General features: G+C 41.8%; 1 protein-coding gene across 1 annotated transcript; it reads left to right on the plus strand.

Moving 5' to 3' along the window:
• Positions 1–1,316: 1,316 nt before the first annotated feature.
• On the plus strand, positions 1,317–12,176 carry LOC117533420 (tyrosine-protein kinase CSK; the record flags this gene model as incomplete). Its single annotated transcript, XM_034197144.1, is given in 7 exon segments — positions 1,317–1,382; positions 1,881–1,980; positions 2,397–2,487; positions 2,746–2,819; positions 5,750–5,945; positions 8,789–8,875; positions 10,719–12,176. Coding segments are annotated over 7 exon segments (797 nt in total), but the record flags the coding sequence as incomplete, so codon positions are not given.
• Between the last annotated feature and the right edge of the window lie 4,866 nt (positions 12,177–17,042).

The following is a 17,042-nucleotide window of genomic DNA, read 5'->3' on the forward strand; positions in this document are numbered from 1 at the left end:
TCATCTTGTCGTGGCTTCCTTCCCTATTTTTATATCACGCCTTAAACCAGGTGGTTCAAACTCAAGGCTTCATTTTCTGTTGCCCTCAAGAGCTCTGAAAGAATATGTGAGCACGTTGCCCATAAACTACATGTCCCACAATGCATCTCATTTTGTGACATGCGCACTGAAGAGACTTGCAATTATCCGCCCTAGACTTCTGCTTTCAGACGTAGTTAATCATGAAGGTATTACCCCATCTGATAATAATCCAATGCAGAGGCAATCATGTCATATTACACATTATATTATATATATTATATATTTAGATATGTATATTCATATAGTCTTAAAGTTACAACCGGCCTTTTGAGTGAACCCATGCTGCTGATGTGGCATGGAATTGAGTTTGACCCCCGTGCCTTAAACAGACATGTCTAACTCGCTTTCTTTCCCTTATCGTTGTGTTACTCTCAGGTGATGAGTTGTTTGCCTGGGGGCGATATTATGCTCAAAATAAAATAACAAACTCTTCACACACTCCTCACACACACACACACACGTAGTAACAAAGAAAAAGAGGTCTTTACAAGTCAAAACAAATCAAACAAAAGACTCGATAACTTGATAACTTTAAGGTTCATTGAACGGTTACAAACGGTTCCTCTGCGCCATCTTTCTGACAGGTTGCCCATCTGTCACTTTAGAGGAGGCGCCGTGGGAATTGTAGTCTTTTATACCCTGTTGACAGACGTCACTACTTAGCGGCCTAAAGGATTAAAAGATTCGAGGCTTCATCATCATGTGCACATTAGCCACAGCGTAGACATGGCAATGAACAACTGAAGTCACAGGCTCCTCCCACAGAGCAACATGAATATAGGACATAAAACAATAGTGCAAGTAAATACAAATAAAATAGTGCAAGAAGAGTCTATATACAATAACTGAAACATCTGGGAAAAGCTAAATGTTCTCATAAATTAAAGCAGTAGAAAAATTGTAGAATTCTGACCTAGAAATATTGAAAGTGTCCCGATTACGCTCTTTAGGGTTTCCCCTTCCCTGTGGTGTGTTCAATCCCTTTGGAATGCATGTCAACGGTCTGAGAGGCTGAAATCCCCGTGTTCCCTTCAGAGGCAGTTTCTCCTAATATTGGATATGTGGAGCTCATCATCTAGTTTTTAAGTAACTTGCAAAATAAAATAACTTATGTGTAAAATGCAATATCTTTCCACGGTGTCTCGTCTTCATCAGTGCATGCTTTCGCCCGGTGTCTCACAGTCATGTTGTTAGCTCCATAGCCTGTGAAGTCCTCTAAATGTCTCCTCTCTCAGGCGGCTGGGCGCTGAACAGGAAGGAGCTGAAACTCCTGCAGACCATCGGGAAAGGAGAGTTCGGAGGTGAGGAATTATTTCAGATCTCTGCGTTATTTAATGAGAGCAGAGGTTGCCTCGCGTCGTGTCAAATGATCACATAATCATTCAAACACATAGTCTTCTACTCTGATCGCCTCTTACTCTGTTAAAGTGTATCTTAGTCTTCTATGTGTTTAACAGAGACATCTGGATTTAGATATGAGGAGGCAAAGGAAGTGAAGGGGGTTAAGGGCGAGGGGGTTTAATGGTTTAATGATGGGATGGAGGACCCGCTGTTTCCTCATGAATATATAGACTTATGTATGAATATACATTTCACTTGTGTGTGTGTGTGTGTGTGTGTGTGTGTGTGTGTGTGTGTGTGTGTGTGTGTGTGTGTGTGTGTGTGTGTGTGTGTGTGTGTGTGTGTGTGTGTGTGTGTGTGTGTGTGTGTGTGTGTGTGTGTGTGTGTGTGTGTGTGTGTGTGTGTGTGTGTGTGTGTGTGTGTGTGTGTGTGTGTGTGTGTGTGTGTGTGTGTGTTAGATGTGATGGTGGGAGACTACAGAGGGAACAAAGTGGCGGTGAAATGCATCAAAAACGACGCCACAGCGCAGGCGTTCATCGCCGAGGCCTCCGTCATGACGTGAGATCCTCCTCTGACCTGCTGCTGTTGATAAATCAATAACACACACATCTCACACTCTAGTTTTTACTTCTCTCATATTTAGCTTGTTTTGATTTGTATTTGTTGTCTTTTAAATGTGTAAATGTCATTTGGCTCTTTGTCTCCAGGCTCTTTGAATTATAACAATAACTTTATTCATACAGCACAAAACAAAGTTACAAAGTGCTCCTAGAGATGATGTTGTTTTATAAATGAAATGTATTATTATCACCTTGCTAAATCAGTTTTAGTGTGCGCACGCAAACCTTTCTCTTTCAGATTCAAACGAGCGATATATATATTTATATTGTTTATTCTGTTGTTGACGGAGCAGAGACACCTTGATGTTTCCAGCTAACACTTGTTGTGTTGTTGTTGTTGTTGTTGTTGTTTAGGCAACTGAGGCACAACAACCTGGTGCAGCTGTTGGGGGTGATCGTGGAGGAGAGGGGAAGTCTCTACATCGTCACAGAGTACATGGCTAAGGTACGTCACATGGGGTTTTCATGAGACGTGCTTTAAAACATGTGGGAGCAATAAAACTCATCATTTCAAAAGCTGTCGTTTTCTCTTGTGTATTTATAAGATAAGAAGTTGATCCTAATTTCTGGAAATGTTTGAGTTGCAGAAACACAAAAAGACGTGGCACAATCAAAACGTGAATAGTTTGAGTGGGGGGGGGGAACGGACCTTTCCTCGTATGAACGTTTGTTAATTGCTGTGTAACCTGTTTGTTCCCCACAGGGCAGTTTAGTGGACTACCTGCGCTCCAGAGGAAGGACCGTGCTCGGGGGGGACTGCTTACTCAAGTTCTCTCTGTGAGTCTTCATCATCATCATCTTCTTATTACAGACAGACTCACTCTAGCTCTCAAACTCTGAGACTGCTTTTAGTTTTCTTTGTACTGCGTCTTTGAGCATTAGGGAAAGCGCTATACAAATCCATATCATTATTATCATAGTCGCGTTGTGAACGTTGAGTACTGCAAAGTGTTGTGTTATAAATGTGTACTGTAGGAGCAGACACAGTAGTGGTGGCTTAAAGCCCACCTCTGCTCCGCGCCGTCCGTTAGATGAGCCTGGTCAGATTTAATAAAAGGAGTTCAAAACACCGGCATAAAAGTTATAACAATAATCTGATTTTAATGGTAAAAAACACAATAGGAAATACAGAGTGCCCTGAAACAGAGCACTCCGGGCTCCCCGCTCTACTGCCGTGCGATACAGATATCGGGACCAGCCAGTCAGAAACAGGGGGCATTTTGCATGAAGGAACAACAGTATATATGGACATATTTGGGGCGGAGATGTGTCGGCTCTTCCGTCCCATTTTACTCCTAAGCGAATCAGAGAGTCCGTGGGGAGGAGTTTGGGTCGGTTGCTCACTCCCCTAGGTGTTCTTACTGGTTGGATTCACTTTGGGTCGGGCCCAATACAGCGAATCAGAGTTCAGTTATCTTACACCTGAGTTAACTCCTTTACTTTCCCAAGGAAGATTTCACACAAACTATTCCTTCCCAGACAATCAAACATTGTACACAGATATATTGGTGCTTGAGATTATATTGGCTCCAGAAAGAACCTTGAAAAGAATGTGTGTGTGTGCTGGTGGAAGGAGGTGTATGTGTGTGTAGCAGGGTATCTGGGTCATTGAGTGTAAGTGAGAAGGTTATATATATAGGATTACTTAAAACAGTCCCAAATAATACATGTTCACTTCAATACAGTTCAAGATAATACCTGTTTACTTTAATACAGTTTAGAACAATATCTGTTTACTTTAGTACTAAGGGTCTCCAGCTCATAGAAACCACCGGATGCTAACGTGCGTACTTTGGGAAATGTGCACAAGTTGAGTTGGTTAGCATTATAGACTGCAGTGTGTGGACAATAGTTTACTCTCTCTGGGCGGATTCTGATGCATTTTGGGTCGCTTTAGAAGATTTACTCGACTCTTTTGAATTGGACAAATTGCTTATTTATGGTGTTAGTAAAGAATTGTCCACATTAGAGGTAATAATGTTCATCTTGTGCAGAGAGTACGGATATGGCCTCTTTCTGACATTTGTGATCCTGAAAAGGACAGAAATGGATCCCCCAAAACCACCCTTTTTAAACTGTTTAAAAAGGGCGGTGGTGGCGAAGGCGATAGGGACTCGGCTTGGCAACTAGGAAGGTCACCAGTTCAAGTCCCGGCAAGACCAAGTGCTACCGAGGTGTCCCTGAGCAAGGCACCGTTCCCCACACTGCTCCCCGGGCGCCGTTCAAAATGGCAGCCCACTGCTCCTAACACAGGATGGGTCAAATGCAGAGAAACAATTTCCCCACGAGGATTAATAAAAGTCTTAATTAGTTGTCTGCATGGGCTATGATGCTATTCAGTGCAACATATGCAGGTTAGCTTCCTGCAGTTTCTATGTGCTGGGGATCTAGACTGTACATTTCTGTCATAAAACTGAGGCGAACTGAACATCTCCAGCTCACATCGCTGCCAACGAGACGATTAGACTTTCAGAAAAGACAAACATGAGTCATGAATCTGCTGCTCAGACGCAGAATGAAAGAGAGCTTTGTTTCCAGCTGAACTCTAAATGGATGCTTTTAAAGTCTTGATTTCTAACACGCTGTAACTCAGCAGCCGGTACGTACGTGGAAACACTCCTTTACTCAAGAAAAGGAAATATTTCGTGATTCATTTCCAGTGTGTCAGGCTCGAATGAGCATTAGAGATGAGCAAGGGGTTAGATTTGAACCCTGAAGCAAGGAGAGGATAAAGACATGAATATGCAGCCTGGTTTTTAACCTCCTTGTTCGAGTGATTATTATATTTCCACTGCATTCAACTTAAAGTGGAGTCTGGATGTTTTAAAGTGGGTTTGCATGAAGTTCCTATCCATAGTCACAGTTATTCAGTGGAGTAATATAACTAAGTACAACATGGAGGTACTTGTACCTGAGTATTTTCACTTAATACTTTTACCCCACTACATTTATTTGACACATCAAGTTACTTTGCATATTTATGATATTACAAAATATCAATCGACACATTATCATATATTATTATAGGTTAACAGCAGTGCATCAAGTTACACACGCCAGGGCTTCCGCTAGGGGTTTTTCTTGCCGATCAAGTGTCTGGAAATAATTTATTTTACCGGACAAATTCGAAACGTACCGGTCATGTTTCAATAAGAAGAAGAAGAAGAATTGTGTAGCAGAGTTTCCGTAATTACCGGATATGCTGATGTTTAAAACTCAGTTCATGGGGCTCATTTTGATATGAGAGGATGATAAATACATGGATCCTGAGATTGAAGCTCAAGCCGGTGACGTATTCAGAAAAAGCCAGAATTTTGAGAGAAAGTCAGAATTTTGAGATTTAAGTTGTTTTGAATTCAGTCCGAATTTTTCGATTTTGAGAAAAAAAATCAGGATTTTGAGAGAAAAGTAAGAATTTTGAGAGGAAACACAACATTTTGAGTAAAAAGTCAGTATTGTGTTCATGACAGGATGTATGATTACTTACAAGAACCGGTATTCCTCCATCTTGTGACTGTAACTCCCTCTCTTGGATATCAGCATGTGAAGGACACTGTTCAGGAACTAGTTGATGCTCTGTATGTGATGACTCCTTCCATTCTGGAGAGGATCACAGATACATGGATCCTGAGACTGAAGCTCAAGCCGGGGCCAGGGATATTGTTCTAACTCTTATAATCTCCCCCCCCTCCCCTCTGTCTCTTCAGTGATGTGTGTGAGGCCATGGAGTATCTGGAGAACAACAACTTCGTGCACAGAGACCTGGCGGCTCGAAACGTTCTGGTTTCTGACGACAACATCGCTAAAGTCAGCGACTTCGGACTCACCAAGGAGGCGTCGTCCATCCAGGACACCGGAAAACTGCCCGTCAAGTGGACCTCCCCCGAAGCCATCAGGGAGAAGGTGAGATACACGGGGTAATGTCCTGGTGCTTCCCGGGTGATTGTTTTGACTTAGTTTTGCTTGGGAAGCAGCTTAAGCAAGTAGGAGGTCTTAAAGGTCTCCTATTATACAATTGTTAGGCATATATTCAGGGTTCTTACGGTCATTCAAAACCTGGAAAAGTCATGGAAATTCTAAATGCAAATTCCAGGTCCTGGAAAAGTTATGGAAAACAATATTTTTCCCAAAGTTTTGGAAAAGTCATGGAAATGTAACTCAAATATAATTTATATTTTAGCTAATCGCCGAAATAGTATTACTATAATGATAATAAATACCGTATCGTATAGTAATGAAATGTAAAATGGCATTTAACTGATGAGGTATTTTGCTGGTGAGAGATTTTAGTCGCTTTATCTATAGAAGCTAGTAAGCCTATTTGATTTGTTTTAGTAAGGCACAACATGTTTCAGACCTTATTTTCCTGTTCCATGTTAAAATAAACCATTTTCAGTGGTACCGCTGAGAAAGAGTAATTTTTTTGGTCCTGGAAAATCAGGTAAAGGTCCTGGAAAATCAGGTAAAGGTCCTGGAAAATCATTGAAAATCATTGGTGAAAAAGTGTATGAACCCTGTATATTATAGCTCTCAGATATATACAAATATATATAAAAACATATCTATGAAGTGTTTTGCTCAAAAGACCAAACAGATCATGCATTCTAGCCTCACCCCCCTCTAGTTCAGCCCTGTTACTAAAGTGCTGATTCTGGGTCAGTAGCTTTAAAGAAAAACAAAAAAAAACGCTGTGAGTTCCCCGACACACCGGGAGCACGTATTCAGTGGCGGACTGGCCATCGGGCCGGTCGGATAAGTCACTAGCGCCCCTGCACATGTTCATGTATAAAAGACATTAAGAAGTGCATTTTGCATGATAGGAGACCTTTAAGTAGAGACAAAGTACACAAAGTACATGTTCTGCCGAAGTTGAAATCATACGTATATCCAAGAGACACGGAGAAAACCTGCCGTGTTCTGCGAGGTCAAGCGACAGTTTTCTTTAGCATGGAGGCTTAGTAACTCAGACTAACTTCAGTTTCCCTGTCAGGAAAAGCGGTGAAAGAACTCTTAATATATCGTACTTTAACTGATACTTTTTAACAGATGCGATCAGTTTTCTTCTGCCAGCGTTCAGACCTACCCTCTTCTTGGTCTCTGCAGTTTGTGAGGCCTTGCTCCAAACAGCCCGTCAAGCGGACTTTAAAGATTTACATTTTCTGCTGAAGTTGAATTATATCAAGCAAGAAAAGCTAAAAACAGCACATGGCTGAGCATCGAAACTGCACATGACCTGGACAACAGGTCTAGATATCCGTGTGAATATTTATTATGGTGTGTATCCGTTTCTCTCACAAGATGAACTCAGATATATTGTATTCCTTCTCTTAATGTCTCTGAACATTTAGAGATATCTCTGTTGTCACACCGTGTTTCCTCACCTGACCTCTGAAGTAAAGTAACCACCAAAGAGCAGCGCTGTAACTTAGTACATTACTTAAGAAGCGTACAATTTCACATACTTGAGTATATATTACACGCTTCCTTATACTATAGAGCAGGGGTGTCAAACTCAATTTCATCACGGGCCACATCAGCATTATGGTTGTACTCAAAGGGCCGGTTGTAACTTTAAGACTATATGAAAATACATAATATGCTTAATGTATGTATTATTATATTACATATATGACATCATTGCCTCTGCATTGGATTATTATCGGATAGGGTAATAACTTCATAATTAATTACGTCTGAAAGCAGAAGTCTAGTGCAAATAATTGCAAGTCTCTTCAGTGAGAATGTCACAAAATGATTTAAAAGAAAAGCCACATTCAAAGTGACATTTTGGGGAAAAAAGTTACATTTTTTAAAAATGTGACATTTTGAAAAAAAATAATCTAATTCTGAGAAAAAAGTCAAATTTGAGATGCATTGTGGGACATGTAGTTTATGGGCAACGTGCTTCTGTAAAGTGGCATGTAACCGTATAATAAATATTCTATTCTTTGCAAGCTCTTGTGGGGCCACAGAAAATGAAGTCGCGGCCCGGATTTGGCCCCCGGGCCTTGAGTTTGACACCCCTGCTCTAGAGGGAGTATTGTACTATTGACACTATGGCAAAAATCATAATCTCGATTATTTGGGTCAATAATTGTAATTGCGATTATTCATTGACTTTGAAAACATCCATTTATTGGAAAGAAAAAATGTAACAGTATGTTTTTAACAGTTGATTACCCTGAACGTTAAGAATAACTCAACTGAAAAACCAATTTAAATTACGTTGTTTTCGTAATCGTTGCAAGCCATAATCGTAATCGCGATTTAAAATACGATTTAAAATACGATTAATTGAGCAGCCCTAATTGACACTACTAAAACTGCAGTATAAGATGAAATACTTTTTCTGTGTACAAAGACGTATTCGTGTGTAATTTGCTTATAGGATATAATGTGGTACTTAAGTACTACGCAGCAGAATACAAAGTACCCAGACTCTGACCCACTTTGATAAACCACCACATTAAAAGCTATATTCTTATATACTTTGAAAAAAGAGCCTTTCATTTGTAATAAATCATGTTTTGTGGATAATACTTCTGGAGTTTCACTTAAAGAGTTTTACATCTGGAATCTTCCTTGTGAGGGAATAAGGTGTTTCTACTTGTACTGCTTTATGTATTTATCTGATCACAAAGCTAGGAGAACACCTGAGTTGATAAAGACTCATGGAGGACCTGCTTTGCTCTCTGAATGAATATCTGATTTGTGAATTCTGTCCTCCCTTTTTTTCTGTTCTCCAGAGGTTTTCCACCAAGTCTGACGTCTGGAGTTACGGGATCTTACTTTGGGAGATTTACTCCTTTGGGCGCGTGCCTTACCCCAGAATTGTGAGTACCTGAACGCACCATCACAGCTTTTAACCTCTAGAGAAAGGGTTAGTGTTTAGGTGGAAGAGGGGACTAACACTGCTATTAATGGTTTGGAACGAAGGATAGAAGGAAGGATGCAATATTATACAGTCATTAAAGAACAAACTGTATATTTGAGCTTTTCCTCAAAGCACTACAACGTCTAATGTTGGGGAATGTTCGGTTGTGTTTGTGTAATGTGATAAATGTAGAAACATCAATAAATACATGTTTAAATAATAATAATATAATGAATGATCATTACACTCAATGGGGCCACTAGTACTTTTACTTTGAGTACGCTAATGCTCACACACTTAACCTCTTAAGGGCCCTTTTTTATGTAGTAATACATGTTTTAAAGAGTACTCTTACTTGGAGAGGTCCCGTGGTGCCCTTGAGCAAGGCACCGGACACCCCCCTTCCCCCCTGGTGCTAAATTCCTGGTGCTAGACTCCTAGTACTCCTGGTGCCAGACTCCTGGTGCCAGACTCCTGGTGCCAGACTCCTGGTGCCAGACTCCTGGTGCCAGACTCCTGCTTCTAGACTCCTGGTGCCAGACTCCTGGTGCCAGACTCCTGGTGCCAGACTCCTGGTGCCAGACTCCTGCTTCTAGACTCCTGGTGCCAGACTCCTGGTGCCAGACTCCTGCTTCTAGACTCCTGGTGCCAGACTCCTGGTGCCAGACTCCTGCTTCTAGACTCCTGGTGCTAGACTCCTGGTGCCAGACTCCTGGTGCCAGACTCCTGCTTCTAGACTCCTGCTTCTAGACTCCTGGTGCCAGACTCCTGGTGCCAGACTCCTGGTGCTAGACTCCTGGTGCCAGACTCCTGGTGCCAGACTCCTGGTGCCAGACTCCTGCTTCTAGACTCCTGGTGCTAGACTCCTGGTGCCAGACTCCTGGTGCCAGACTCCTGGTGCCAGACTCCTGGTGCCAGACTCCTGGTGCCAGACTCCTGCTTCTAGACTCCTGCTTCTAGACTCCTGGTGCCAGACTCCTGGTGCCAGACTCCTGGTGCCAGACTCCTGGTGCTAGACTCCTGGTGCCAGACTCCTGGTGCCAGACTCCTGCTTCTTGACTCCTGGTGCCAGACTCCTGGTGCTAGACTCCTGGTGCCAGACTCCTGGTGCCAGACTCCTGGTGCTAGACTCCTAGTACTCCTGGTGCCAGACTCCTGGTGCTAGACTCCTGGTGCCAGACTCCTGGTGCCAGACTCCTGGTGCCAGACTCCTGGTGCCAGACTCCTGGTGCTAGACTCCTAGTGCTAGACTCCTAGTGCTAGACTACTAGTGCTAGACTCCTAGTGCTAGATTCCTGGTGCTAGACTCCTAGTGCTAGACTCCTAGTGCTAGACTCCTAGTGCTAGATTCCTGGTGCTAGGATTGGTTAAAGCAGAGAACACATGTCACTGTGTGCTGTCTGCATGTGAGACCTTTACAAAGGGGTTCATCCCTCCCAATATATATAATAAAGGGATTATGCTATTTAATTTCAAACGTGCTCCACCAGCAGAGGGCAGACTCCCTTTATTCTGCACTGGTTTACTGAACTGTGTTTTTAAATAATGACACCGCTGGAGCAGGAGAGGGACATGTGAAACTTTGTCTTCATGCTTAACTTCTCCTTGGATTCACTTGATTAGTTATTTGTTGTCGACTGTTTTTTTAATAACGCTTATATTTATAGTTGGCTCGGGCTTGATCCGTCTGTATTTTGTATCTCTCTCTCTCTCCGTCACTCTTATCTGATCCGTCTGTATTTTGTATCTCTCTCTCTCCGTCACTCTTATCTGACCCGTCTGTATTTTGTCTCTCTCCCCAGCCTCTGAAGGAGGTGGTGCCCCGGGTGGAGAAGGGATACAAAATGGACGCCCCTGACGGCTGCCCCCCGGTGGTTTATGACCTGATGAAGCAGTGCTGGACCCTGGACTCTGTGGTGCGGCCATCTTTCCACATGCTGAGGGACAAACTGCAGCACATCAGAGCCAAGGAGCTGTACCTGTGAGGGGGGGGGGGGGCAAGAAGAATTTACACAATTACCATCATAGACTTATGTGGATAATTGGACAATTTGGACAATTTTTGAGTGGTTTTGCGAGTTATTGAGGACATGTTCAGGATCATAAATGGCCAAGGAGCTCTACTAGCCACTTTGTGAACCCGGAAATGTTAAGTACCCCAAAGTTTTATCTTAGGGTCTCCAGCACATAGAAACTGCCGGATGCTAACCTGCATATGTTGGGCAATTAGCATCATAGACTTATATGGAACAATTGGACAATTTTGGAGTGGGTTAGGAGGTTATTGTGGATGCTGAAGAGGAGGAAGAGGAGGAGGAAGCGGGACCACAACATCTTCCTCCCCCCTGACCTCCGCCCACGAGGACTGTTTCCCGTTTGTGTCGTAAAGCTCCTCCCTCTTTATAGTCTACTTGCCACTTTGTGAACTCTGAGATGTTGAGTACCCCAAAGTGTTATGTTAGGAATGAGAGTAGGGGTCTCCAGCGCATAGAAACTACATTTAGAGTACAATAACCCACAAAACCACTAATAATAATAATAATGACCAAATCTGTAAAACCATTTTTTAACTATAGTCCACATCAAGTTCTAATCGATGCTAATTCACACACAAACTGCAGGTTAGCATCCGGCAGTTTCTATGAGCTGGGGACCCTCCTAAACGTTTATATCATTACACTTTGGGGTCTTCGACATCTCCAGGTTCAGGACTCTAGGACCTGGAAACAAACCTGCCGTCTCTCTTTTGGTCCAAGTTTCTCCTCCGCCTCTTTTCGTTCCTCCTCTCCTGAACTCGGCATTATACCTGGAGAGGCTGGGCCTTTTCTTCCTCCTCTCATCTTCGTCATCATTCCTGGATCTCTGCATGAATCCTTCCCCCAGGTTTGTGTCAGATGTGGGGCTTTAAATCTGAGAAAAGTGCCTCCAGAGCTCCAGGATCTGCTCCTCCACCTGGACTGCTTTTTTTGGGTTTTTTTAATTGTTTTTTTTTACGGAAATCTTTTTTATTGCTTTCCTTTTTTTTCAGGGAGGATATCATTTTTATTTTTTATTTTAACCGTCTCCTCCTCCTCAATGTCCACCATCAGAGACTGGGATTTTTTGTTATCCATGAAGAGGAACGGGTAAGGAGAGGCGGGACAATAACGAACATGAAAGGTTTTTGGGGGGGTTTAGAGGCAGTTCCCAAACACTCATCATACGTGGGCTTGTTTTTATATCAAAATGTATTTAAAGGATTAAAAAAAAAGACAAAAAAAGGGGGGAGGGTGGGAGGGGGGGTGGGAGGGAGGGGGGGTGCATGCTGTGTTTGAGAGGCCTTGGGTTCAAACTGTCAGTGCTTTTAATGTGTTCATTGTTTTATTATGCTACCATGATTACAAATAAATCATTCCATCTGAACAGCGTGCAAACACCTGCATCCTTACTGTGTGTGTGTGTGTGTGTGTGTGTGTGTGTGTGTGTGTGTGTGTGTGTGTGTGTGTGTGTGTGTGTGTGTGTGTGTGTGTGTGTGTGTGTGTGTGTGTGTGTGTGTGTGTGTGTGTGTGTGTGTGTGTGTGTGTGTGTGTGTGTGTGTGTGTGTGTGTGTGTGTGTGTGTGTGTGTGTCATCCAGTTCAACATATGGCATCTCCTCTACAGTGGATTCTCTCAGCAGAGCTCAGGCCACAGTGTGATGTTAAATATTAGGAATATATATTCATAGTTAAGTTAATCGTATTTAGTTCAAGGCGAGACACGACGTACACCGGTCAGTTTGAGACTCATTACACATTTAGATGTTTATTTTACTAAAGACTTCTCTTAAATTCAACAAAAGTAAACCTGTCTTATTTGCATATTCGAACATAACACTTCAAAAACTTGTAATAATAAACATAATTGTCTTAATGTAAAGTTTCATGTTGATAGTTAAAAGTGTTTTACCTGTAGTGTTAAAATGTATGGACTTTTACAATGCATATCTTTTAAAGGTGGTTTTCTCTAAACGAGTTTTACATTTTTGGATTTTACATACATCGAACTTTGCATTTTCATATTCTGGGATTGTGTTTTTATACCATAGTCGGATTTATTCAAAACTTTATAGCCAAAAAAATGTTTTTGAAGCCTTTAAATAATATTTATTTAGTTGTTATTCTACTGATAAACAAACCTGAACATCAGCAGGAGAGGACTCTTTAAAGTAGAGACACGACATACTGATATACACCTGAACATCAGCAGGAGAGGACTCTTTAAAGTAGAGACACGACATACTGATATACACCTGAACATCAGCAGGAGAGGACTCTTTAAAGTAGAGACACTACATACTGATATACACCTGAACATCAGCAGGAGAGGACTCTTTAAAGTAGAGACACTACATACTGATATACACCTGAACATCAGCAGGAGAGGACTCTTTAAAGTAGAGACACTACATACTGATATACACCTGAACATCAGCAGGAGAGGACTCTTTAAAGTAGAGAGACTACATACTGATATACACCTGATCATCAGCAGGAGAGGACTCTTTAAAGTAGAGACACGACATACTGATATACACCTGAACATCAGCAGGAGAGGACTCTTTCAAGTAGAGACACTACATACTGATATACACCTGAACATCAGCAGGAGAGGACTCTTTAAAGTAGAGAGACTACATACTGATATACACCTGATCATCAGCAGGAGAGGACTCTTTAAAGTAGAGACACGACATACTGATATACACCTGAACATCAGCAGGAGAGGACTCTTTAAAGTAGAGACACTACATACTGATATACACCTGAACATCAGCAGGAGAGGACTCTTTAAAGTAGAGACACTACATACTGATATACACCTGAACATCAGGAGAGGACTCTTTAAAGTAGAGACACGACATACTGATATACACCTGAACATCAGCAGGAGAGGACTCTTTAAAGTAGAGACTCTACATACTGATATACACCTGAACATCAGCAGGAGAGGACTCTTTAAAGTAGAGACACTACATACTGATATACACCTGAACATCAGCAGGAGAGGACTCTTTAAAGTAGAGACACTACATACTGATATACACCTGAACATCAGCAGGAGAGGACTCTTTAAAGTAGAGACACTACATACTGATATACACCTGAACATCAGCAGGAGAGGACTCTTTCAAGTAGAGACACTACATACTGATATACACCTGAACATCAGCAGGAGAGGACTCTTTAAAGTAGAGAGACTACATACTGATATACACCTGATCATCAGCAGGAGAGGACTCTTTAAAGTAGAGACACGACATACTGATATACACCTGAACATCAGCAGGAGAGGACTCTTTCAAGTAGAGACACTACATACTGATATACACCTGAACATCAGCAGGAGAGGACTCTTTAAAGTAGAGAGACTACATACTGATATACACCTGATCATCAGCAGGAGAGGACTCTTTAAAGTAGAGACACGACATACTGATATACACCTGAACATCAGCAGGAGAGGACTCTTTCAAGTAGAGACACTACATACTGATATACACCTGAACATCAGCAGGAGAGGACTCTTTAAAGTAGAGACACTACATACTGATATACACCTGAACATCAGCAGGAGAGAACTCTTTAAAGTAGAGAGACTACATACTGATATACACCTGATCATCAGCAGGAGAGGACTCTTTAAAGTAGAGACACGACATACTGATATACACCTGAACATCAGCAGGAGAGGACTCTTTCAAGTAGAGACACTACATACTGATATACACCTGAACATCAGCAGGAGAGGACTCTTTAAAGTAGAGACACGACATACTGATATACACCTGAACATCAGCAGGAGAGGACTCTTTAAAGTAGAGACACTACATACTGATATACACCTGAACATCAGGAGAGGACTCTTTAAAGTAGAGACACGACATACTGATATACACCTGAACATCAGCAGGAGAGGACTCTTTAAAGTAGAGACACTACATACTGATATACACCTGAACATCAGCAGGAGAGGACTCTTTAAAGTAGAGACACTACATACTGATATACACCTGAACATCAGGAGAGGACTCTTTAAAGTAGAGACACGACATACTGATATACACCTGAACATCAGCAGGAGAGGACTCTTTAAAGTAGAGACTCTACATACTGATATACACCTGAACATCAGCAGGAGAGGACTCTTTAAAGTAGAGACACTACATACTGATATACACCTGAACATCAGCAGGAGAGGACTCTTTAAAGTAGAGACACTACATACTGATATACACCTGAACATCAGGAGAGGACTCTTTAAAGTAGAGACACAACATACTGATATACACCTGAACATCAGCAGGAGAGGACTCTTTAAAGTAGAGACACTACATACTGATATACACCTGAACATCAGCAGGAGAGGACTCTTTAAAGTAGAGACACTACATACTGATATACACCTGAACATCAGCAGGAGAGGACTCTTTAAAGTAGAGAGACTACATACTGATATACACCTGATCATCAGCAGGAGAGGACTCTTTAAAGTAGAGACACGACATACTGATATACACCTGAACATCAGCAGGAGAGGACTCTTTCAAGTAGAGACACTACATACTGATATACACCTGAACATCAGCAGGAGAGGACTCTTTAAAGTAGAGAGACTACATACTGATATACACCTGAACATCAGCAGGAGAGGACTCTTTAAAGTAGAGACACGACATACTGATATACACCTGAACATCAGCAGGAGAGGACTCTTTCAAGTAGAGACACTACATACTGATATACACCTGAACATCAGCAGGAGAGGACTCTTTAAAGTAGAGACACTACATACTGATATACACCTGAACATCAGCAGGAGAGAACTCTTTAAAGTAGAGAGACTACATACTGATATACACCTGATCATCAGCAGGAGAGGACTCTTTAAAGTAGAGACACGACATACTGATATACACCTGAACATCAGCAGGAGAGGACTCTTTCAAGTAGAGACACTACATACTGATATACACCTGAACATCAGCAGGAGAGGACTCTTTAAAGTAGAGACACGACATACTGATATACACCTGAACATCAGCAGGAGAGGACTCTTTAAAGTAGAGACACTACATACTGATATACACCTGAACATCAGGAGGGGACTCTTTAAAGTAGAGACACGACATACTGATATACACCTGAACATCAGCAGGAGGAGGACTCTTTAAAGTAGAGACACTACATACTGATATACACCTGAACATCAGCAGGAGAGGACTCTTTAAAGTAGAGACACTACATACTGATATACACCTGAACATCAGGAGAGGACTCTTTAAAGTAGAGACACGACATACTGATATACACCTGAACATCAGCAGGAGAGGACTCTTTAAAGTAGAGACTCTACATACTGATATACACCTGAACATCAGCAGGAGAGGACTCTTTAAAGTAGAGACACTACATACTGATATACACCTGAACATCAGCAGGAGAGGACTCTTTAAAGTAGAGACACTACATACTGATATACACCTGAACATCAGGAGAGGACTCTTTAAAGTAGAGACACAACATACTGATATACACCTGAACATCAGCAGGAGAGGACTCTTTAAAGTAGAGACTCTACATACTGATATACACCTGAACATCAGCAGGAGAGGACTCTTTAAAGTAGAGACACTACATACTGATATACACCTGAACATCAGCAGGAGAGGACTCTTTAAAGTAGAGACACTACATACTGATATACACCTTAACATCAGCCAGAGAGGACTCTTTAAAGTAGAGACACTACATACTGATATACACCTGAACATCAGCAGGAGAGGACTCTTTAAAGTAGAGACACTACATACTGATATACACCTGAACATCAGCAGGAGAGGACTCTTTAAAGTAGAGACACTACATACTGATATATACCTGAACATCAGCAGGAGAGGACTCTTTAAAGTAGAGACACGACATACTGATATACACCTGAACATCAGGAGAGGACTCTTTAAAGTAGAGACACTAGATACTGATATACACCTGAACATCAGCAGGAGAGGACTCTTTAAAGTAGAGACACTACATACTGATATACACCTGAACATCAGCAGGAGAGGACTCTTTAAAGTAGAGACACTACATACTGATATACACCTGAA

This window comes from Gymnodraco acuticeps, unplaced genomic scaffold, assembly GCF_902827175.1.
Source record: "Gymnodraco acuticeps unplaced genomic scaffold, fGymAcu1.1, whole genome shotgun sequence".
Taxonomy (NCBI): domain Eukaryota; kingdom Metazoa; phylum Chordata; class Actinopteri; order Perciformes; family Bathydraconidae; genus Gymnodraco; species Gymnodraco acuticeps.